Source organism: Castanea sativa, chromosome 10, assembly GCF_040712315.1.
Source record: "Castanea sativa cultivar Marrone di Chiusa Pesio chromosome 10, ASM4071231v1".
Taxonomy (NCBI): Eukaryota; Viridiplantae; Streptophyta; class Magnoliopsida; order Fagales; family Fagaceae; genus Castanea; species Castanea sativa.
In genome coordinates, this window is record NC_134022.1 from 366,372 (window position 1) to 391,637 (window position 25,266).

Below are 25,266 nucleotides of genomic sequence, written 5' to 3' on the forward strand. Positions count from 1 at the left end.
GAAATCTTTTTTTTTTTTTTTTAAACTTTAGTAGTTAATTTTGTTCTATCCTGAAGGTAAATTATTTTAAACCTGCTAAAAAATTCATTTTTGTGGGGGAAAATATTACATTATCATTAAAGATACTGTTTAATAACATCTCAAATTCACATTATCTTTTCTGATAATTAAACCTACTCATTTTAGTTAACAATTCATTGGTTTACGGTGTAGAACCATGGTGTTATTGATGGTGTGGTTTTGGACGACAAGTTTAATTTCAAATAAATAGCGTACTTTACTGTGCAGTGCTCTCCATCCTTTGGTAGAATCAATATTTGATTTCAAATAAAACATATGTTTTGTTTTTGAGAAAAAAAAGGGGGCTTGCATGCATGTGTAATTATCACATTCACGCCTCATGATACATTGTCACTTATTTTGGAGGGAGAGTAGAGGGGAGGAAAGGGAGGGGAGTGGTGGTGAATAGTTATCATCCACCTTAGATAGTACAAGAAATGTTGTTTTCTCAAGAACTACCATCAAGTTGTATCGTAGAAGGATGGTCGGCTGGCCACATCGAGGACAATTTTATTGTGATCCGTGTAGTCTAGTTTGGTTGATGCAAGTCAATCAATGAAAATGGTGATGTTGACTTGGGGTACAATAACGATGAAGGAATGGGCTAGATGCAAATTAACTTGTGTGAGTTAAAACAACTGTCAAGATGATTGGGATCTCATGAGCTCTTTCACCGTCACAATTGTTTTATACAATGAGTAAAAGGTTTACAATAGGAGAGCTAAAGAAGAAGATCAAAAGTGCTGAACATTTATATTATAAGGTATGTACAATAAGGTACCGAGGATACAAGCAAAGGAGGGTTAAAGAACATAAAATTGCTTAACTAACTAGGCAATCGTTGTTCTCTCCTGTTTTGTCATCTGCTATAAATGTGAGGGGAAGTCTCTCTTTATAGTAAGAGATCTTGCCTTCAATAGTGGGCTGTTACGATAGAGGTTAGAAGATATTTGTCCCAGTAGGTGTCTTCTATCTCTTTTTGTGGTTCAAGTGGATTGTTGAGTGTGAGGCATTGTTTAGACCAGTCATTTAGTAAGAATCCAACTTGAGTTAGGTGAGAACACCTAATTAACGCGAATGTGACTATTGCTTGGTTTGGGTATTACCTCCCCTAGTTCCTTGGCTACCTTTTACAAGTTTGGGTCTCTTTGGTTCCTTCATCAGCTAGACATCCTTGGTCGATTTTGCCAGAGGGATCAGATCTTATTGACTTCCATCAAAAGATGGGGGTTACTTCTTGGGGTGGAACCTTCGTCCCCTTACCAGGTCTAGCCCCTCTCTCCTAAAGGTTGTAGGTTGGGCCTGATCCCTCAAATAATCTTGCTCTTTTTATGGGCTTATGGCCCATGGCCCGTGGAATACAACTAAAGGACCACTCTCCTAGAAAACCTATTCATTTTCTCAAGAATTTTGTATAATTATATAATGAATAGTTTTTTAATAGAATTATGGCTTCATAATTCTTATATGGTTTTTTAAAATATTAATGTGACGATATTTTGTTAGTGGTTAGAAATAGGATGTTTTATAGTGAATTCTTAGAAAATTTAATGTTGTTAGTAAAAGTAAATAATTAGCTAGGTTTGGTGGATGAAAGAAAAGTAAATATTATTGCATGATTCTCATCACATTTGAGAGAGTATTTTCATTTACTTATTAGATTTTAGAAAAATAAGTTGCGCAAAAGTATGACTTCACAAAGATAAAATAAAGTTTTTATAAAATTATAGATTTGTCAAACAAATAGGAAAAATAGAAAAAACCTATGATAAACGAGCACTAACCACTAAGGTTGTTGAAAAAGAAATTCTACAAAAAAGGGTGGTTTAGAAAGCTTGTAAGTTGTAACCCATATCAGTTTGCATGCACATGATAATGCAGGTTTAATTAAGAAAAAAAAAAATGGCTACAAGATATATTACTTGACTCTTGTGTTCCAAACCGTGGTATATTCGAATAAGGTCTTGGGCCATGGGCCAACCTGGTGTTTGTAGTCAAACGAGTCGTCTCAAAAACATCCTCCTTTCACTTAATTTTTTTTAATAGATGAAACCGGGTCACCCACAGGCCACAACCAGTGTAGTACTGCTCCGAAACCATACATTCCAAAACTGCAAATGAAATATTGATACAACTGCATAAATTGTTGAAGACTCCTCTACAAAATTTGCTGTATCACATAAACTCCATGTGTTTACGTTTATCAGACCCAAAGAAAATTTCTGCTTAGTGAAGGCTGTTTTATATCCTAGCAATTTTTTTTTTGTGTGTGTGTGCGCGTGCATGCGTGTTGCTATTATGACAAATGTTTTCCACAAAAAAGATTGGTCGAGAGTTCTAATTTGAAAATTAGTCTCTTCAAAAAATGAGGAGTAAGACTACTGATTCTAATCTCTTTTAAACCTTGCAAAAATAGAAATTTGGTGCACTAGATTTGGATTACTAGGGGCCTACTTAGTATGCAAGCTTAAATAACAGTTTTTAGTGTTTAAAGTCTGAAAACTGTAGGTAAAAAAAAATTATTTTTATTTTTATTTTATCAAGAGTCAAGCAACGTCACTAAGTGATTTTTTTGTAAATAAGTTGAAAATTATGGGAGTCATTCACAATATTAAACTTTTTATTTCTCTCTCCCATGCGCCCACCACTTTGTCCTTCTCTCTCTCTCTCTCTTTTTCCTTCTTCAATAAAATAACATTTTTTTCATTACTTTTAAAAAGAAACACATATAAATACCAAATATACAATTATGTTTTTTCATATTTTAAAATATGTTATTTAAAACATTGTATCAAACATTTTTTTTACGTTATGAGTACTTTAAATATGTATTTTCACAACACTTTTTAAGCCACAATTTTCACATTATTTTGAACAACAATACTTAAATATAGCTAACAAATGGGTAATTGTTGGGTACTCTAGAGTACCATAAATGCGTACTCTCTCTTACATAACTATAAATTTCACTAATTAAATTTATGGTAAGACTTATAATTCATGTGAGGGGAGAAAATATTCAATTACAGTACTTTTAGGATATTCAATAATTTTTCCTGACAAACTCGTAGAGGGTGTGGTCGTCACTCCTCAGCATGTCTCGCAATACTGTCAGCTGTGAGATTATAGGTATACATACACTATTCAGTACACTCTCCCATCTCTCACACACAACAAGAGTATAAGATTGATTGAATTGGAAAGATATGCTCCATATGATATCTCTCCTAGCTCCATTCCACACCCTCCAACCCTAATCTTCAACTAGCCACACCATTATTGCCACGTGGAACTGCAAATATCCAAAACGCAATTAACCACCACCAAGCTTCTCCATGCCATTTTTTATTTCTATTTTTAATCTCAAAGACCAAAACCCCGTCAGCATATTCCATCTTTTCTTTAAAAATTAAAAAGATAAACAAATATTCAAAGTAGAACTTTCATTTTCTGGGGAAGAAAAATTCGAACAGACCATTTTAGCTACTATCCAATAGTTTATTCCACCCATGTCCCTTCTCATGAGTCATGCCACCTTAAAATTACCTCCAAATTTGTCCAAAACCAGGGGTAGTCAGTAGTCACATAAACCCATAAACAAAAAGACACATCAGCCTCCCATCTCCAAATCAACATGTTCTTTCCCATCTTCTAAAACCAAAACTGCCTTCTGCTTTCATTAAAACCTTTTACCCCTCTTATTTTGTGTTCCAAATTCTCCGTATAAATTCAAGAGGACAAGAAGCCAAACTTATTTCATGTCTACTACTACTCAAAACACCAACTAAATAGAACCATAGCTCTTGCTCTCTCAGAGCACTCTGTGAATTCCTTTTCTGTGTAGAGAGACAGAGAGAATGGCAATTTGCACAGTCTACACCACCCCATCTCTCAATTCCACATGTTCAATCTCCACCACATCAAAAACCCAATTGGGATTTCCCCAAAAACAGGTAGTTTTCTATTCTAGTGGCAAGAAAACTAGCAAGAGAGGCAGCAACACAACCAGCCCATATGTGATAACATGCTCAACAACAGTAGGTGATTCAAAGACAGTTGTGATAGGCCTGGCAGCAGACTCAGGATGTGGGAAAAGTACCTTCATGAGGAGGCTGACCAGTGTGTTTGGTGGGGCTGCAGAGCCACCAAAGGGGGGTAACCCAGACTCTAACACACTCATCAGTGACACTACCACTGTGATATGCTTGGATGACTATCACTCTCTGGATAGGACTGGAAGGAAACAGAAGGGTGTCACTGCACTTGACCCTAGAGCCAACGACTTTGATCTCATGTATGAACAAGTTAAGGCTATCAAGGATGGGATTCCTGTTGAGAAGCCTATTTACAATCATGTTACTGGTCTCTTGGATCCTCCTGAGCTCATCAAGCCCCCTAAGATTCTTGTCATTGAAGGTTTGCACCCAATGTAAGTAATAGTATCCTCTCTTCTCTATTGATAAATTACTTGTGATATGGTCTCCTACACTTATACCATATTATTTAAGTTATTATGAAATAATAATTTTAATTATTAAATTTAACGTTGTTGCACACACTCACATGTACATCTGGTCTATCAAAACAAGGGAGAATTGTTCTTGTATCTTATAGAAAAAGAAGAATATTCCATGAAACAAATTTTGTTCTTAATTTCCTTGGAATTTATGTAAATAAGTGGTTAGTTTATATTTTAAATGATTTTTATTTAAGGTATAATGTAATGGTATTATTTTTCTTTAATAAATATTTGTTTTTAAACTTATTATCATACTGAGTAATTATGAAAATTCCAAAGGACAAAAGAGAAGAAGATAAGTCTTTACATGTGTCAACGTATCTCGTCAGATAAGTTACTTATGTAGCATGTACGTGTCTACTTCAAATATCTAAAGAAAAATGTTGTCCATAAAATAACGTTATCGTGTTCATGTGTCCTTTTTTCCCTGATTTTTTCCCGTGATAAGAAAGAAGGAAGGTTTAAACCAAATTATCTTTAAGGTGGATATTGCAAAATACATTCAATGTTTCTGATTGTTACGAGGGAATTTAGGTTGTCCCCAAGAAAAAAAAAAGTGTGCGTAAATGTATATATCATTTTTTTTTTTTTTAAGAAATCTACTTTGATAGAATATGATTATATGCCATACTTTATATAAAAAAAATGCCATACTGTGATAGTTGTTTTTTTTTTTTTATCGTTTATTCATACATAGATTAGAGATATAGAGCATTAGTTTATCTCAATTCATTGTATGGCTGAGGAATTCTATCTGTTTTGTCATCTTCTTCCTGGTGGGCCTTGCACCATATTTAGGTTTGCGGAACAGTTTTTTTTCTTAAAAAAAAAAAAAAAGTTAAAATGAAAAATTACCTTCTAACTTTCTTTAAATTTCATTTCAGTTCTTTAACTTTGCTTTCGTTTATTTTAGACTTCTAAGTTTCAGATCTATTCAATTAAGGTCTTTCCATTAACTTTTGTTAAAAAAATTTGGAAAATGTTTTTCAATCATTAATTGATTTTTTTAATTTAAAAAATTTGAAGAAAAATTTATAAAATTAAAAAATTAATCCCAACATATAATAAAAAATGATGGAAAAGACTTAATTAAATAAACTTGAAAATTAGAAGACTGAAATGAACAAAAGTAAAGTTAGAAGATTGAAATAAAATCTGAAAAAACTTAAAAGGTCAGTTTTACATTTTACAAAAAAAAAAAAAAAAAAAAAAAAAAAACTAAATAAATAAGATAAGTAAATAAGTGACTAAAGCTCAGGAATAGTTATAGTTATTTCGTTTAACTTCAAAAGAGGTACTATAATCTCTAAGATGATTAAATTTTAATCCTAATCCCTAAAAAAAGAGTTCGATAATGATTTTATTAAATGCGCTTAAATTATTTAGGAGAATTTTAGTTTTGGTTGGACCTAGGAGGCTTGGACTTATTTATAAAGAGCCCATTATGGCATGCCTTTCACAATATGCTTTTATTATATGGGGGTGAATAAATATATATATATATATTTATTTATTTATTTATAAGAAATAAATAAATAAAAGAAGTGATTAAACATGCATGCATGCATGGGTTTAGTAAAGCGGACATATATGTATAAAGAAAGCAATTTTAATGTAATTATTTTTTTTTTGGTAGAAAATGTAAATAATTAAATTTATATGTTTATGGTGCCAAAACGGGATATTAAGTGGTTGCATGAATAATCAGTGAAGTTGTCCTAAGTCGTAACTATTGTATTTGTAGGTTCGATTCACGAGTAAGGGACCTGTTGGACTTCAGTATCTACTTGGACATCAGCAATGAGGTTAAGTTTGCATGGAAAATTCAGGTAACAGTACTGCATGTAACACCTCAATTAATTAAAGTTTCTCCTCAATTCATTTATTAATTATTATAAATAAAAACTCAATTCATCTTGATCTCTGTTTATGTGACAAAAATTTCAGAGGGACATGGCTGAACGTGGACACAGTCTTGAAAGCATCAAAGCTAGTATTGAAGCCAGGAAGCCTGATTTTGACGCATATATCGGTAAGATTTTATTATAATTAATAATGTAATTGATGTCACTTCAATAACGCAATAATTTTTTAAATTATTTATGTTTATGTATCAATTTGTAAGATTTATGTAATAAAATATTTATGATAGATCGATAATATGAAGAGCACGTACGTAATCATAATTAATTGATTGGTTAAATTTTTTTTTAAAAAAATGCAGATCCACAAAAGCAATATGCAGATGCAGTGATAGAAGTGTTGCCAACCCAATTGATTCCGGATGATAACGAGGGGAAGATATTGAGAGTGAGGTTGATAATGAAAGAAGGGGTCGAGTTTTTCAACCCAGTTTACCTGTTTGACGAAGGCTCTACTGTCTCATGGATACCATGCGGAAGAAAGCTTACATGCTCATACCCTGGCATCAAGTTTTACTATGGCCCTGACACTTATTTCGGCCACGAGGTATAACCATACTCTAATTAATTCATGATGATAATGGGTGTTTTTTTTTTTTTTAAATATCTATATCTTATATGTTATTAGGTGTCTGTGCTGGAGATGGATGGTCAATTTGACCGATTAGATGAGCTGATATACGTGGAAAGCCATCTAAGCAACATATCTACCAAGTTCTATGGAGAAGTGACCCAACAAATGTTGAAGCATGCTGATTTCCCTGGCAGTAGCAATGGAACTGGTCTTTTCCAAACCATTGTTGGTTTGAAGATAAGAGACCTGTACGAGCAACTCATCTCCACCAAGGCTAAAACTCCTGTAGAAGCAACAAAGGCCTAATTAAGAAGCACCATCACGCCTAGCCAGTAGCCAACCCTTGCCTTGCCCTGCCTTGCCTGCACGGACAAATTAAACCCCACCAACAATTTAATTAAGTCTCTCTCTCTCTCTCTCTCTCTCTCTCTCAAAAAAAAAAAAAAAATCATTTTCCACTTTTTTATTTTAATTAATTTTTCCAAATCTCCCCCTCTTCCATAATGTTTCATTTCGAGTGTTAGGCTGTTCTTAATTGATAAGAATTATTGAGAACACAGTCTCTGTACCTACTTATTTTCTATTCTGGAGATGAATGTGATAGTTAATGTAATATATAGAGAGAAGCCAAAAGCATAGATAAAATTCAGCTAAGCAGAACGGTACCCTTCAATTCTTGCCATTATCTTTTTTGTTCATTTAATTTCCATACTGCATTAATTGCATCACCATTGTAACTTATAACCACCCACCTTGTCATTCAATTACACACACAACACAATAAAGAAAAATGGCAAGCACAAACGGTTTAAGTGGTCAGCAGTTTCGGCTTTGTGACTCTCTGAGAGAAATCAAACTTAAGCTGCTACATAGATTGGGTGAGGAAACAATCAATATAGTCTCAAAGTTCTCTATTTCACTCATAAATGGAAACACTACAAACATTTGGGTACAGGGACCTCCCCAGTCCCCTCCATATGGATTCTACAGGCAATTGGTACAAAGATCAGTCCACGAGTTATATAACACCTGTTTTTCTTTTTAAACTAAAGAAATGACCTCAGAAGGTAATCCGTCTACACTTGTTTTTCAAGAGGATTGAACTTCGAAACAAATAATACAAATAAATAAACATGTATCATGTATGGCATGAAAAAGCAAATCTTATCAAGAGTGTAGCCATTGAATCTAGACATTTTCTGTCAATTTTTAGGCAGCTTAAATCATGACAAAGCACAAGGACATTTTGTAGCAGATAACAAAATGTTCAAACCATTGTTAAGTAGTGTATTTTATTTTGCAGTGAGGCTGCCACTGATTCTTTGATGGGGATAGAAACAAACTACATGCAAAATCTCATGGTCACCACAATCCTCTCTGCTCTAGTGGTATTCTTGACTAATAAACAATGCATCACAGTATGTAAAATAAGGTTACATACCAGGCACTGAAATAGCCAAGACCAACAGTGAAAAATGAATACTCTTGACAAATATTTTAGAATAAACCATGGTTCCCATATTTGACAAAGATACCATGCTGTGTCAACAACTTAAAAGCACAGTATTTTATCATGGGAAACACAAGATCAAAGCAAGAGCAGAATAGGAATAAAAGTTGAACCTAAAATTTGTCAATTTCATGCAAGCTTCAGGAGAACGATTTGTGCAGGATGAAACACATAAAGCAGAAATTTTGATTTCTCAGCTTTACCAAGTAAGGCACATCATCGACAGCTTTTAAATTATTAACAAACACCCTATATCAAATAAAACATTATTAAAAGGAGAAAGAAGATTCAAAAATATGCCCTAAGTCAACATGGAACCGCAAAATAACTTCCTGTATCAAGCATTATGGTAAAAGCAACGCCAACCTAAACAACATTGCCACTGTTGGAACTCATCTTCTAGGCAGTAGCTCATTTGCCACGCTCAAGAGTCAGGACACTGTATATAATTAGTTTTTGCTCAAAGAAGCCACACCAGCATACATAAGGAGAAGAGCTATTTGTTCTGTCCTCATTCTACACTTCCTCCATGGGAAGAGTATTTTTAAATGGCTAATCTATTTTATTTATTGCAGATTCTCCCTCTGCATACTTGGAACAACATATTTTATTACCGATTACACAGCAGAAGCATGGAAAATTAATACATGCCATTTAAATGCCCAGAGAGGCTATCAGATAGGTCTCTTTCATCAATATGACAGTAACGTGTACTTCAAAGTTCCAAATGATATCACCCCCTCCTGAATTCCGCCACCATCTCATCAAAAAAACATTTTGACTTTTTCCAGTTCATTGGAATATGCAGCTTCTAAATAGCTAATTTATACATAATAACTCAATACGGATGCAAACCAATGAAGCAATTAATCAGTGAAAATAATTGTACATTACCATAATTTCTTCTTGTGATTATCATCATATGTAAGATATAAACTAACATGACACTAAAAGGAATGCAACAATAACGATGGCAAAGAAATTCATGTTATAACATGTCTCCAGATTCATAGCAGCATTTCGTTCCAAATAAGTCTAGATTCTAGGAAACTTCAGAGAAACTTTATATACAGACTACTTACTTGGATAAGATGAAGAAGCAAACTACATCCTACAAGAAAACATGGGAATGATATAGACTAGCAGTTAACAAATCTTTAATTTCCCTTCTCCATATTTCTACTTAATTATAACGAACTTGTTAGTACCATGTCTTGCCCAGTGGTCCTTCAAGTCAACTGGATGAGTAAGATCATGACCTTCAGTTGCAAGTCTCAGTAGAAGTTTCCCATATGCTCCATTGCTCATTTTTCTCCCAGCCATGCGAGACCCAGGCCTTGTAGAACTCATGGGCAGAGGATATTCTGATACGTTAATGGTGCAACACGAGGATTGCCATCCACCAGCACCCCATTTGTAGCACGCTCTAGGATTACCAGTACAAGAACAGTATGGAGCAGGCACCCCAGAGAAATCAAAGTCAGTTTTGTCCGTATCAATATTAATTGGAATCTTCTTTTCACGTTTTGCTTCAGGCATACTTTGTCCCTTTGTCTTTTTAGAAGTAGAAGGAGTTTTTTTGGCTTGCTTTACCCTGAAAACCTTGGATGCAATTTGATTAGGTTCCTTCATAGAATTCTTCTGTTTCCTAACCTTCGCAGCTTTAGTTGCTGAATTAATATTTGTTTTTGGTTCAGTTGTGGCAGGAATGGTTCGGATGGGAGTAACAGCAATACCTGGCTCTGGGTTCATTTGAGTCCCTTGCAAAGGATTTGAGTTGGATTTTGATGCAGACATAAAACTTCCTGGATAAAACCAGGTAAAATGTGGAACAGATGCCCCTGCCGTAGCTTCAGGTATCATAGGGTTTCTATTGGTGTATGTTCCCATATTTGCAACTACTTGATGTCTCAACACTGCATCTACACTCAAAGATTGCTCTGAAAAATTGCAAGTACCCAATCTACCATCTGTATCTACATAATGAACACAACAAAGAATTTCCCAACACTCAGCAATAATTTTTGTTGAGGGAAACCAACTAAAAGCACACAATCTGACAGTTGTTGAGGGAAACCAACTAGAGCAACTTCAGAGGAGAAATTAGTTAGCAACTAAGTCAAACCATACAACATCAAAATCCAACCACGAATAAGTATGTAGAAAAAAAAAATATTTATGCAAAACAATCTGACAGCTTAAAATTGGCATTTGAACTTGTAATGCTTGGAATAAATGTCTCAACACATTCTTGGAAGAATGAATTTGAACTAAGCGTAATTACCAAAAGTACCAGATTATTTTTGGAAGTTACATAGACTTAGAATAGAATTCAGTGAAATTCCCAAGTCTCTCAACAGTTTTATTATAAACTGATAGAACAATAATATTATTGTAAATTTTCGAAAACAATTGTTGAACTATTCTGGATGTGAACTCCTGTTACCAGCTATTGACATGGGTCCATGAATAAGAAATCTGAAGGTTTTTAATTTAGTTTTGTAATTGAAGCAGGGTTGGAAATTGTCTGGGCAGTCTGATCACACTATGGCCACAGGTTTTTAAAGAGTAAAATCATGGGCATAGAAAGGTACTTGAGAACCATCAACCATGCTCCTCATTCGAAAAGTTTATGCAACTTCAGAAAGCTTTCAGCTAATGTTAATTTCAAGATTCTGCTCTAAAGGACATTCTCAGGAAATAGTAACGTGCCAATTGGATCAACATTAGCTTAAAGGTTAAAAGAGAAACTAATTAAAATGAAAATCCAAGACATCTTTGTCCCTGAATAAACAGTGGAAGTTGGACCATGTTTTAACACTTTTTGCCATGGTCCACCATAATCTTATAGGGAAGCACTGCAGCTCCCTATAGCAACTACTTTCATAAACCCAATGGCCATAACAATATCACTATAAGTCAAATTATTGGTGGATTCTTGCTCAGCACCACCCAAACATATCCCATCTCTCCCTTGGTAGAGTAATGGGACCTCCTTCACAACCACATCGGTTTTTCTTGTGGCCCTTGCTTGTGAATGAATCCCAGACAACATCTCCGGGCGGCACAGCATACCATTCATAATGATGTACGCATGCATGCACCATAATACATGCTCAATTTTAGCATGTAGCCTACTACAGTTATAACTCCTCCACTCCCTTTTTCTTCTTTATTCCCACTTTCAAACGCTAATGTCAACTGCATCCTCTCCCTCTCCCTTCTATACAAATATACATTCACCATCTATTTTCCTCAGCTGCTTAAGAATGCACATGTAACATGAAAAACAGTAAAAAAAATTGCATGACAACGCCCTAATTTAGTATCATCGATTTAAGTCGGGTACAGAGTTTTAATAATTAGTCATTGAGATCTTAAACGTATAAAAGAAAATTTTGGCAAATTGCTGAGAATTCATTAGTGATACATGAAGTATAAAAAGACAATGGAATAATGTCATGAAACAAAAATGGATAAAGAAGGGAGCTCATTAAGCCCAACAGAGAAGCCAATGGGCCGATACACCAAGTGCGCACACATGCACACGCACACATAGCATGCATGCCTGCAAAGTGACACACAATGACACTAAACATAAATAGAACGAAATTTGAAATTCTAAGTTATGATCTACATTATTAACAAAGAACTCAAAAAATATGCCCTCAAAAAAAAAAAAATAGTAAAGAAAACTACTAAGTGCTAACAAGTTCTGACTTGAAAATTGAGCGGAAACCCATATAAAAACAATGGACCTGAAAGCTATACTGCTATAGCATCAAGAAGTACACATATTGAGAGAAAAACTAAACCCAAAAGCGACAAACATCATACCTACATTTTATGAAGAAAAAGCACAAAGTTTTCAAAGCAAAAAGGAACTCCATGCCAGAAAAACAATCAAAGGACATGAATCACCTCCACTTACAAGCAGAAAGACTAAATCTCCACAAACACTCGCAAAGAGAAACAAAAATGCCAAGATGCAAGCTCTTCCAAACAGAAAAAAACCCAAAAGTCACATCAAAGTTACATTAGCAAAAGCAGAGAGAGAAGGGGGAAAAAACCCCATGTCAGAAACCCACTAAAAAAACTTAAGATTAAAGGAAAAGTAGATTATAAAAGTGAAATACCATCATTCAGAACCAAAAAGTGAGAAAAAAGAAAATTAGGAAAGACCCATTTAGGCTAAACATCAAAGTAAGCTTCAAACAGCAGATAGTGAAGAGATTCTGCATCAAAAAGAAAGAACTGAGAGCATTGATTCAAGATATGAATATGATGAAGGGGAGTACAAGCTTGTAAGATCTACAAGAAATGATTTTTTTTTTTTATAAAAGATTTTCAGTCCTACATGTTAAAAGGAAATGAAAAATATAATTTTACCTGGAAAAGCAGTTTCTTGTGCTTTTGATTCTCACTGCAACACTAAACCAAATGAGAAGATGGGGTGTGTGTGTGTGAGTGTTGGTGCTAGTGAAAGTGGTTTCAGCTAGACTATCATCTGATATCTCTCCTCAACAAGTTTGAGTTGGACTGTTCTGTTTGAGAGAGAGAGAGAGAGAGAGAGAGAGAGTCTCTCGATCTCAAAGCCAAAGGACTCCCCTGTCCTCAAATTAAGTGCGCTCTGCATTTTGTCAGTCCACGCCCTCTTCAACTACGTGCCAAACACACTCCAATGGCATCAGAGCATGTCACCTGCTTCTTCTTTTTTGGTGAGTAATTTCAGAAAAATAACATTTTTCTTAATTGTTGAGACTTTTTGTTTTTTGTTTTTAATTGCCACCTGCATTTTGTTTTTATTGATTTTTTTCTTCTTCTTATATTTCAATATATCAACTGTAAAAAAAAAAAAAAAAAAAAATCAATGTTCTTGAACTTATTGTCTGGAAATCAGGTGAGAAAATTATACATAAATATTATAAAAAGATGGCTCCCAGTTTTGATTATGGTAGCACGTTGTTAAAAAGCAATGAAACTAAGAGCATTCACATTGAAAATGATATATGTTATATTGTCAGGAAATCAGGTGAGAAAATCATACATAAATATTATAAAAAGATGGCTCTCAGTTTTGATTATGGTAGCACACTGTTAAAAAGCAATGAAACTAAGAGCATTCATATTAAGAATAACATATGTCATTTGTTGGTAGTATTTAGCATCTAAGAACAACTGCATCAGTCTGTGTAAAATTTTTATCTATTTTACAAGAAAAAACATACTTTTTTTAATTTACACACTCACTTTTACAAAACACCTACATCAATTCATCTATTCTATCATCTATTTTATTTAAATAATAATATTTTTTTAAATATTTTATTATATCAAACAAACCACTACTCACATGGCCCCACCCACCTCTTTCTTTCTTTGTTGTGAAAAGAAGACAGATGAGAGAGCAAGATGAAGGGGAGAGAGAAAAAAAAATCATTTGCACATGATTAGTGATCGTACATATATACATGGTTACTGTTCATATTTTGTATATTTGCACATTTTTACCAGTACTAATGTGGGTGTTTTTAGGTTAAAATGTGCAAAATTGAGCACTTTTTGTATTTTACAAATTTTTGCAACCACTGCTGTGGTTGCTCTAAGCTTTAAAACCCCCCAACAGCCGGTCTTGCAAAAAGCTACTGTTGCAAAAAGATTTGCAACTGTCTCCCTGACTTTCCCACTCTTTCAAGTCTCTCTCTCTCTCTCTCAGTGATTTCTCCCTCTCCCTTTGCTCTCCCTCAAGCCACCGTTAGCCACCATCACCCAGCAACGCCAAGCCTAGTTCGCGTCTCACCTAGCGACGCCCAAGCCTAGGCTACCGTTGGCCACTGTCCCACTCAGCGTGGATTGTGAGATCTCTCCAGCAATTTCCAACTAGGTTTTCCAAGAGATCTCCGACGTGGGTTTGTCGTGGGTTGTGTGGGGGTTGCATGTGTTTGATGGTGGGTTTGGAGTTTTGGGTTCTTATGGTTTTTTTTTTTTCTTTTTTTTCTCTCCCTATTGTGACCAATGCCTAAAGGAAGAGGTAGGTATAGCTGATGATTTAACGATTGCATAACCGATTAGTGATGCTTTCTCAAAAGAAAAAAAAATCTCATTAGTAATGAAATACTTGTAGGACACAAATTACTTAAAGTTAGTAATCTTAATAGAGATAATACCCGTTAAGGACCTTATATCTTAATTAACATTTTCATGTGTTTTCAATAAAGACGTAGTCTAAGACTCCAAACATCTTTCCACTAAATTATTAAACTTAAAAAAAAAATAGAGAAAACACTCCTTTTAGTACACAAATTACTCATACATGACACAAAACTCTAATTGGGTGGCTATGAAATTTAAAGGCTCGCTTTGTGATGTTCATTACTTCTTACTTGTAGTCATTACCTTGACTGTAACCTTAATGTGACCATCATGAGCGAGATTCTAGATATTCGGGCATTGAATTTTGTGAATGGAGGCCATAGATTCCAATTCCCATGCTTTCCTTTATTGGTACAATTGATGGTGGTTTTACTCGTCTATGTAGTTTTGTATTCGTGCCCGAGTTCCATGCCCAAGTCCACTTTGACTATCAAATCAACACTTCACTTGATGGGCCTCCAGTTCTTGGAATGGTGTAGACAATTAGGTCGTGTTTTTGTGTGTCACGATTGTTCATTCCATATAGGATCATAAGTCCCTGTTGTGAGTGCCAATATTTACTTATCAAAAAAAAAAAAAAAGAGTGCCCCAATACGTGATTTGTGAATGTCACAAAATTTCTTATATGCTTCGTAATTGTAAAATTTTTAAAAAATTAAAGATTAATAGTTATGTTATTAATAAATTATTTAAATTACAAATTTTTGTAATTTAAAATTATGTATAAAATATAGGTTTATAGATAATATAGTAAATAATATCCGATTGACATAAAATTTAACAAGTGTATATTAAGATCGTAATGAATATATAATTCAATGGTTAGATTTTCTTTATACAAGTTAGGTGAGGTGTCAGTGACTATTGGCTTCTACTTTCCAGCTCATTTTTACATTTACATCTTTATTGCCAAGTATTGTCTCTTTGACTGAATTATTGACAAGTAAGATCCACTTATTGAATTGCAAATTACCATTCAAGCATTATAAACACAAAGGAAATAGTTTGGGCTTTTTCCAAATACTAGAACTACTTTTCAAAAAATAATTTCTTAGTTATATTAATTTCAAAATTTTGGTTTAGGACATTCAACGAATATAAACTCTTCGAAAAAAAAAATGCAGAAGAAATAAGACAATAGAACATGATTAAATATCTAAAGCATTGCGTAACAAACAAATCGAGCATTTTCAAACAAAATCCATCAATAGAACTGTCTTTGAACTTTGAAGTAAACCCATTAACGACAACAAAAATCTAGCTCTTTCAAAAAAAAAAAACTTTACAAATTGTTTTGTGAATATTATACTATTGTGTACATAACAATCTATCTACACATAAATTCCAAAAATCCATGGCTCAACTATGCTAAAATACAAGAAATTTTGAGGGTTTTGTCAACATTTACCTGGTTATTTAGCTTTTGTCGTATTCACTATGGAATCATTGTTGAGCCATGGGATGAGAGGTTGTAGGGGACCAACTAGGGTGTATTTGTTACTGCGAATTTGTAAATAAAAGTCTTTAACATCAATCTAGGTTTTCAAAGAAGCGGGAAAGGATGAGCGGGAAGGGATGATTGCAAAAATTTTGGTTTTTGTAACACTTTTAAGAATAAGTTGATGGCAATTTTGGAAATATGTTCTTAACTAAAGGGTAGGTTAGTATATAACATTTTTAACATCAACAGAGTTTAGTTAAATGAATGTCAAAGGGGGAAAATGTTTTTTCCTTTTTAGTTTGGGGGTGAGAATCATTTTCTCAAACCTTAAGAGAGGGAGTGTTACTTACCCAAAACAAAAAAAAAAGGATCCATTTAAATACAAGTAATTTTGACCCGAACATGATTATGATACAAGCCTGAATCCGATCCAGAGATCGTTGGGTTGTTTTAGATTGAATTTATTTTTAGCAATTTCATGGGCATGGCCCTTTGGTTGAAGGGAGGGGTGTGGCAAGTGGCAACTGCCGAATGCTTGGGTGAAGGGCTATGGTTATGGTGAAACGGCTAAGACAATTGCCTAAGGAGGCTTTTCACAATCTGTCCTCTTAATGTTCGTCCCTTTTTTTTTTTTTTTTTGATTAGTCAATGTTCCCCATATTTGTTGGTCTCATTTTTATAGTTATGTAGTTCAATATAATTTACTTCCGTATCTATCATCATATAAACGGATACATGTTAGCCAAATAAACTCAATTCTAGAACTAGATTCCTGGACTATGATGCCTCCCTCCATTTGTAAATTCCTTAATATTAACTTCTGTACATGCACCATACAGCCATCTAGTTTTCAATATGATGGGCTGTTGCTTCTCTTTACAAAACAATCTCATGGAAAGAATATAATTGCAATCAAGCTGGTGTGTATTGCACTGATGATAGTTTTAGCCAACTACTGCAAGCAAGCTTTGCCTCACTGCTGGAACTGAGCAGAGAAGAGATCCAAATATACCATTTAGAGCATAAGCAATGGCACAAAATGGGAGAGCCTCAGGTTCCTTGGATGACAACGCGGCTGTTCCTAATCCATGAGCACTAAAACAACCAAGTAAAAGCAAAAATAAATCATAAATGGATGAATATGGACATAATACTTTTATTTAGTTGTTTAGAAGATTTATCATATAAATTACTATGTTTTGAACTTTTTGCAAAGAATTTAAACATTGATTATCTTGTTAGCATTCTGAAACATCTATGGATAGCGTGATTGATTGTATGATTACAACCTAAGCATAAAACAGAAGCATGGGAAATGCCTACTTGGCCATATAAATTTATTAGTGAGAACTGACTGATTTATCAACAACAGATGCACATACCTTGATGCAGTTGCTATCCCTCGAGCAATAGGATCATGAAATCGTAGTTTGTCAAGTGTTGCTTGCACAAAATTTGCTCCAACCAAACCAGTTACTACAACTGCAGCTGCTGTGAGAGATGAATTGGTACCTGTAACAGATACGAAAAACATATTCCATGATATAATTAAGTTTCAGGCAAGTATTAATGCACTAAAGATGTGATCTAAACATTTCTATTTACTTAATTTTGGATTTTTCTATACTTAATTGGTTGTATATTTAATTTAGGTATAGCAGAAAATTAGCAGAAGACAGAATTGCCTGTCTACAAATGCCATGTATATAATTGTACCTTCAAAAAGAGAGACAATGCTGAGAGCTAAGGCCACAGTTATGCATCTAGGAAGAATTGATATAGTCAAAGACGATTCCAATCCAAGAAGACGTCCAACAAGGGCAGTTGAATACAATGAGAAAATTGTTGAGAAAATCACAGATGTGAAAATCTCAGCTGCATGCCTCTTGACAAGCTGTAAAAGTACAGATGGTTAACAGAGCAACATCATAACGTCACCAGGTAATGATTTATGCCTTATAACATTATCTGAGTGTATATATATATATCTGTGACAGCACTAAATCTGAATTAATACGCAAAATAAAAATATGAAATGGTGACACTCATTTGGGTAGACTTAGAATCAATTTCATGTTGGAGCAATAAGGTGCATGTATAAAAGATAGAAGAACAACTCTATGGTCTAAATATCTATGATCCTTCTCTCTTTAACCAAAATCAACCTGTCCAGCGGCTTTTCACCATCTATTCTCCACTTTCCTAGATTTTCTGGACTACCAAGTAAAAGAAAAAGAGAGACAGAAAAAGTGCTTTGCATGGTGATATCCTATGGTGATAAATTACATGTTAAGAATGAGAAATATACATAAAATGGTGCTCTCCTTTTTATGAATTCAGTGGTATGCATTGGTACATAGAACAAATGTTTGTCCATTGATAATCCACAGAACCCTGTCTAGGTAATCAGGTGGACTAAACCCAGCCTTCAACTTGAGAAGAATCAAACTAAATAATAACAACTGTTGCCAATTGGGAAAAATCTTTAACTCATTATATGTGAACAATAGGTCATTACCTTTCTCTGTTTAAACATTGAGAAGGCAAAAGAGAGTATAACAGACCCCAAAAATCCCATTAGAACATCACCAGCTCCAGGATTAGAAGATGCCTTTGTAAGGTAACACCCTGTTTATATTAAAAACACAAATCACCAACAAAAAGTATGGATAAACTAAACTAAAACACTAATACCAATATTAGTGCATTTGAGAAAGGAACAATGTGTGGGAATGCCTGTATGTGCAGAGAGAGAGAGACTTGTAGGCATTACTTTTTGCTCTTCATTTGAAACACTAATCAAATGTGTATAAGTTTAATTGGGTCGGTGGAGAGAACTTGCCATCACACCAAGGCCTACAGAGAACTTACAATCTAAACAATAATCTGATGGGTAGTGAGAACTTTAATCCTATGTTAACACTCCAACCCGTGAAGCCCCATAGAGAGAAAATTACTTATAAGTAACCTAAAATTTTTTTGGGTAAATTATACTTATGATTTTTGAAATATATGATAAGTTCGATTTTAGTCCCTCAACTATTTAAAAGGGACTTCTCCAAAATATATATATATATATATATATATATATATATATATATATATATATATATATATATATTTAAAAGGGAACAATTTAGTCTTTCCATTAATTTTCCATCCATTTTTTGCTTATGTGGCTAATGACATGATGAACAGATTGATTTCTGTCCTTCAACTTGCTGCAATAACAAAAAATGATATCATAATCTACTACTCACTATGGTTTTGCACCTAAGCTACTTGGAAGAAAAAGAAATACAGCAATGCAATTGAATGGAGGGACATTGTCCTCTTTAACTTATAGTTCTACCAACCAAAATCATGTCTGGCTTGGATTACTGACTTCTATGTCATTTGGATGAACACTCAGGATTCTCCTCAAATTTAACAAATTTAGGATTAGCTATGTCCCTAGCTTTCCCAAACCTTAGCCTCCCATGTGCATATACGGCTCTTAACCCCTGCCTTTAGACATGACTGACAATATATATTTGAATAACCTGTAACTTTAGCAAAAAAGTCTTATTTTCTACAGGATGCAATGGTTAAAATGGTTGGGATTGCAAAATGATTTGTCCCAAACTCATTGTAGTGATTTTTTAAACTTAATCCTGAAGGGAAGTACCCATGTGGTACTTTCATGTTATATCAGATTTTCCTTTATATAATTACATCACATAAGCCACACACCCACACACACATCAAGGAAATAGTATATAGAAAACTAAAGAGTAAAATAAGAGAAGAGAAAGGATGCGAAAAGGTCATTTGGACAAAGGAAATCAGAAACTTTAGCTTTCAAGTATACCTAAAACGGGATCAAGCCCAGACCGAGAAAAGTATCCAAAAGCCAATGCAGCCAGATCTGCAGATACCGCACAGCAAATAATTGGATGAAAAACTTTCTTCACATCTGATGGCAATCTGAAAACCAAACCCAGAGAAAAGGAGAAACTTATACACAAGAAAATAAAAAATTCAACAATTTAAACTAAAGCATAATAATAAGATTATTCTCCATAAGCTAGCGATTAATTTTATTTGTTAAGAAAGTTTGCCAATTTCAAATTCTAAACTAAGGAAATGAAATTTTACCCAGAGCCAACCATGTAGCCTAAGACTGTTGATGCAAGTAGGAAAGGAAGGCATGTTCGAGCACTTGTCCCCAGTATTGTTGGGTACAATAATGCAGTAACAAATGATATAAGAAAAATCCCAGTCCAAGACCACACTTCAATGGTAGAAAAAGGGGGCGGTTTTGCCATAGGCTCTGCATCTGTCATTTCTGTATTTACCATTTTTCTTACAGCTATAGCTGTATAACCCGCAACACAAAGCGTAGCCAGCCAGCCTCCAACTGCAAAGAAACCAATAAACACTAACTTGCTGTTGCATTGAAAAGGAAAAAGCTGACAACAGGCATAATCTTTCACATAGAAACACACACAGTGATAGAGAGCATACCAGCAAAAGAAATTTCCAACTCAAGTTTATGATATTTGCATTAACACAGAAAAAAGAACAGCAACAACCAAGCCTTAGTCCCAAATTTGTTGTCAGATATAAATACTCAACATACTAATTACGACTGATCACATGTATTTTTTTCTGCCATTTTATTCCATTTTAAGTCATACTCTTTGCTACCTCCTTAATCGAGGTTTCCTTTTTTGCTACTTCTATTAATGTTATTTCTTGTCTTCCTCTACTTTTCTTTTTTCAGCTAAGTTGAATCAACTCACTCTTCCTCGTCGGTGCATTAATTGCTCTCCTTTGCACATGACCAAACCATCTCAAGCAACTCTCCCTTGTTGTTTCATCAATGGGGGTCACCTATCTTTAAGGGAATTTCATCATTTCAAATTCTATATTTTCTAGTATTTCCATGTATCCATGTTAACATTCTCATTTCAACTACATGCATTTGATTAACATATTGCTTCTTAACGACCCAGCATCCAATACCATTGAGCACAGCTGGTCTTATAGCAGTCTTACACAACTTTTCCTTGAACTTAAGAGGTATTCTACGTTCATACAATATCACAAAGCCTTTAGATTTGAGCATAATATCTGTTTTTAAACAATTCCTTCAAGAATGCCTCTCTGTGGATATTTGTAATCTTTTAATAGTTATAGAGCTCTTAACATCAATAAATTAAACTTGGACTTATTTAGTCGTACTGGGTGCACAAAAATCTCACTTTTGCAAGGTCTAAGAGAAGTACTTGATAGGTAGCTATACCTCCCCTTTTTTTGGAGAGGTTGATTCCCACACCTAAACTCATGACATGTCACTTTGAATAGAAGGCACTTGCCACCACACCAAGGTTGACATCTAGTGTCTGTTTGGAAACAACTCATCTAATTTTTTGCTAAAAGCATGCTAAAGTATATATTTACTTTGAAAAAGTGACGTTTAAAAAGCTGTATAAAAGATAAAAGCTACGGCTATAAGCTCAATCCAGATGGACACTAAATTTCATTTATTGAGAGAGAGAGAGAGAGAGAGAGTCGTTGTGTTGTTCAACTGAGAGAAAATCAACTAAAAAGCTGTTTGAATAATTTAATTAAAATGAACAAAAGTAGCAAGCTACAACAGCAATAAATCATACATGCAGTACGTATACGTTCCTGAGAGACTTCTTCAGTAGCAACTAAAACATCGGCTCAAAGTATACATAGGTTAGATTGTTTACATTTCCAAAGAAACAACTAGCTTTGTATGATTCCCAGCAATTTACACCTTAAGTAACGTACCAGGAATACATAGCAGACACAACCTTTGATTAGTTAATTAATACTACTCAAGATTCTTATGGAAAGATTTTTGGAATAGATTACAAGTCACATGACACTTAGATATATGATCCTTAATAATTTTGAAACTGTACAGACATGGCCATAGCATGACTGAGATTTTAAGTCACTTGCTTGAATTGAACATTCTGAAATGAGCTAGCTCTAGAATGAAATTCAGACTTGGAGCCTAGAAAACCTTTTTTCTTTCCCCTGTTAAATATTTGCAGCTCTTTGTAGTGAACTCTGACCCATATGATCAAAGCATTCCTTTGACGTGCAGAAAGTTCTTAAATACAATTTCTAAGCAAGAAGGAAATACTTGCAAAGAAAAAGCTAGGAATAACACCATTCTGTTTATGAGCAATGAATCCACCAATCTCATGCACAATGCTTAAATAAAGATCCAGTGTGCTGAAAACGGTTATGCAGATAGACTTTGTGATTGATTATGTTCAAATGCAACGTTAGAAAAAGAATAAATTAGAAAATTACTTGGACCTTTTTTTAGACCAAACCCAGATAATTGCATTATCCCAAATTTTCAGTAAGGTGACTTCTCCTCTAAGAAAGACTATCTTTCTTCGTCTAAAAGCTTGCAAGAAGATGGTCCATAAGTAGATTGCAGACCAACTTGTTACATAATAAAAAAAGAGGCTTCTTAGCATGAGGTCAGGATTCAAATTACACCAACAAGTAATGTCCTGGTCGAGTGAGTATGATTTTTCTTCTACATATCCATGGAGTCGTGAAAAATCCAAACATTTTAGAGATAGATAGAAAGGTAGGAATTTCTTGCTAGAACCATACTGCATATGAAATGTGGTACCTGAATTTAGTGAGAATCATAAACCCTACATGCAAAAGCTTCTGTAGGTATATGCTTCATCAAATGATGCTACTATTCTTGGTTGATCCATGAAGATGTATGATGCATTCATTGGCAAAAGAGATAGATGTAGAAGCATCACATTCCAAATAATTTATTAGGTGAAAACAATTCATCAGCGATAATAATGGAGATTATGGGAGGCAAGAGATGAACACACTAGCAAGAGAAAGGTGGCAATTTTACTCATTAGACTGGGATGAGTCTAGTAGGTGATGCAGGATATAAATTAGATGACCTAGTTTCACGTCTTCTTTATGTTTTTGCACAATACACAATGAGATGGTAGGCGTCATTTTCCCAATTAAATTCATCTACATGGCTGCATTGACCAATGCAACACAAACAGATTCATCTTTCTGAAGGAAAATTAAATTTAGTTATCCATGTGATTAAATTTAATTGAGAAACCTAAGGTACAACACATAACGAAGTGTACCTAAGTTTTTCCCCAAGGAAAATGACATATGAGAATTCATAAAGGCTATAAAGGATTAAAGACTCAAGCAAAAATATGATTGGCTAGCTCATGAGCTTGGTATGTTATGCTTCTAACCAAATTTGTAGTAAAATAAATCCAATACAAATAGTCACTGAATCAATCAATCAATCGATCACCACTCAAATAGTTTCATGAATTAGATATGTCAAAAGTAGCTAGATTTCACTTACCTATAATTAAACAAATCTTGATGCCGGAAGCAGCTGGAATATCTCTAACTGAAAGAGGCAAAACAACCAAAGAAGGAACATAGAACAACGGCAGCCATCTTTGAATGAAAATGAGAGCAGGTTCAAAGAAATTCATCAAACCAGTTGCAGCAGCCGGGACAGTGGAATCAAGTATAACTAGAATGGAGAATATACAAAACATGCCAAATAGCGCACTGGGGAACCGAATAGCAGCAGCCACAAACGCCTTTTTCAAAATCTTATCTGTCGCCAGGATAATCCCAAGCGAGATAATCAAATGTGCAATCCCAAACACCTAACATGCATTGAAAACAAACAAAAAACCATCAAGCTAGAATGTCATTCAAACAAGGCAAGACTATATTTCAGACTAGCAATGCCCATTTGATGACATGTTTCCAAACCGCATTTTTCATAGTACAACTTCTTTAAACTTAATTTTTTCTAGGATCAAAATAATGCCATTTTCAATAAACTGAAGAATCAAATGATCAGTGCAACGGATTGAATCATTTGGCTTAAAGAAGATAAAACACAGATTGAAAAGGAGGACTAAACAAAGAAAGAAGCAAAAAATGGCTAAAAAGTACCGTTTGAGAGAGCGTGGAAGTGCCACCAGATTCTGAAACAGAAGATTTGACAGTGATTTCTCTACTGGAGCAAGCTTCATGAGGACCCATTTGCAAGAAACTGGAGCTGGGTCTGGAAACTATAATGGGTGGTGTGAATAATTTATGAGAAGTGGAGGAGTGTGTATATAAAGCACGGGTGGCATTAAAAGCAACAGGTGAGAATTTGGAAGAGAGTTTGTGGTTGTGGGGCTTAGAAGAGAGAAAAGACGGGAAGGAGAGTGTTGGATGGTGGTGATCAAGTAGAAGAGAGAAAGTTAATAACTTTTGGGTGGTCGCCATGGGAACAATAATAGTAAAGGACCAGTGAGTGAAACTTCAGGGAAACAGAGATACACACAGAGACAGAGAGAGCATATTATTATTGTCCAACATTGGTGGGGTGGGGCTCTCACCAAATTTTGTATGGACATCAATCAAACTAAAAGGATCAGATTCCCATTTTTTCACAACTGACACTAACGGATTCTTCCCGGGATTTTTTTTTTTTTTTTTCCCAGCTATTGATATATAAGGAACAAAATGTTTCTAACTACAAACCTCTACTTAAAAACAGGGACAGATCCAGATTCAAATTTAGGGCCAAAGTTTTTTTGTTTAAGAATTTTAAAAAATTGGAATATTAATATTAAAAGTTGAAAATGATGCATTATTAGAAGTATTTTTTTTCTTTTTGTATTTTTTTAAAAATTAATAATAAATATTATTATCATGAATAAATTAATGCTAATAATGCATTGTTAAAGTAAATTTTTAAAAAACACCAACTAATCCAAGTGAGTCATAGATCTTTAAAAAAAACAAAATTTTTTCAAGGATTAGTTAAAGACACCAACTTATCAAGTTGTTGGTGACTCTAATTGGTGTGTGGATAGAGTGATTAGGAGCATATGAGTTGTCTCTATGATTATGGAATGAAGTTACTTGAGAAAGACCAAAAACTCTCAAATGAGAGGTAAAAATTGGGTAGAGGTTATTGGGTTTTTGTAATTTATTTTGCTAGGACTTATAATTGATTTGTTATATTTTTTTTTT

The 25,266-nt window shown here is 34.2% G+C and overlaps 3 protein-coding genes across 4 annotated transcripts; 1 reads left to right on the forward strand and 2 right to left on the reverse strand.

Annotated features, from left to right (window-relative positions):
* The first annotated feature begins 3,407 nt into the window (after positions 1-3,407).
* Positions 3,408-7,499, forward strand: LOC142612797 (phosphoribulokinase, chloroplastic). The gene is made up of 5 exons (XM_075784955.1): positions 3,408-4,489; positions 6,324-6,408; positions 6,527-6,611; positions 6,804-7,048; positions 7,130-7,499. The coding sequence occupies exons 1-5, from the start codon at positions 3,918-3,920 to the stop codon at positions 7,379-7,381; spliced, it is 1,239 nt and encodes a 412-aa protein (XP_075641070.1). The 5' UTR covers positions 3,408-3,917; the 3' UTR covers positions 7,382-7,499.
* Positions 7,500-9,554: 2,055 nt separating this feature from the next.
* Positions 9,555-13,193, reverse strand: LOC142611571 (protein BASIC PENTACYSTEINE7). 2 transcript variants are annotated; one of them, XM_075783641.1, is made up of 2 exons: positions 12,975-13,193; positions 9,555-10,561 (listed from the first exon to the last, which is right to left on the reverse strand). In XM_075783641.1, the coding sequence occupies exon 2, from the start codon at positions 10,473-10,475 to the stop codon at positions 9,765-9,767; it is 711 nt and encodes a 236-aa protein (XP_075639756.1). In that variant the 5' UTR covers positions 10,476-10,561; positions 12,975-13,193; the 3' UTR covers positions 9,555-9,764. The 2 variants fall into 2 exon arrangements, with proteins under 2 accessions (XP_075639756.1, XP_075639757.1); XM_075783642.1 differs by having other exon boundaries at positions 9,555-10,555; positions 12,975-13,110.
* Positions 13,194-16,948: 3,755 nt separating this feature from the next.
* On the reverse strand, positions 16,949-24,627 carry LOC142611680 (plastidal glycolate/glycerate translocator 1, chloroplastic). The gene is made up of 8 exons (XM_075783781.1): positions 24,193-24,627; positions 23,582-23,897; positions 20,317-20,578; positions 20,030-20,145; positions 18,698-18,807; positions 17,896-18,073; positions 17,562-17,691; positions 16,949-17,274 (listed from the first exon to the last, which is right to left on the reverse strand). Exons 1-8 carry the CDS (start codon positions 24,511-24,513, stop codon positions 17,124-17,126), a joined length of 1,584 nt encoding a protein of 527 aa, XP_075639896.1. The 5' UTR covers positions 24,514-24,627; the 3' UTR covers positions 16,949-17,123.
* Positions 24,628-25,266: the final 639 nt, after the last annotated feature.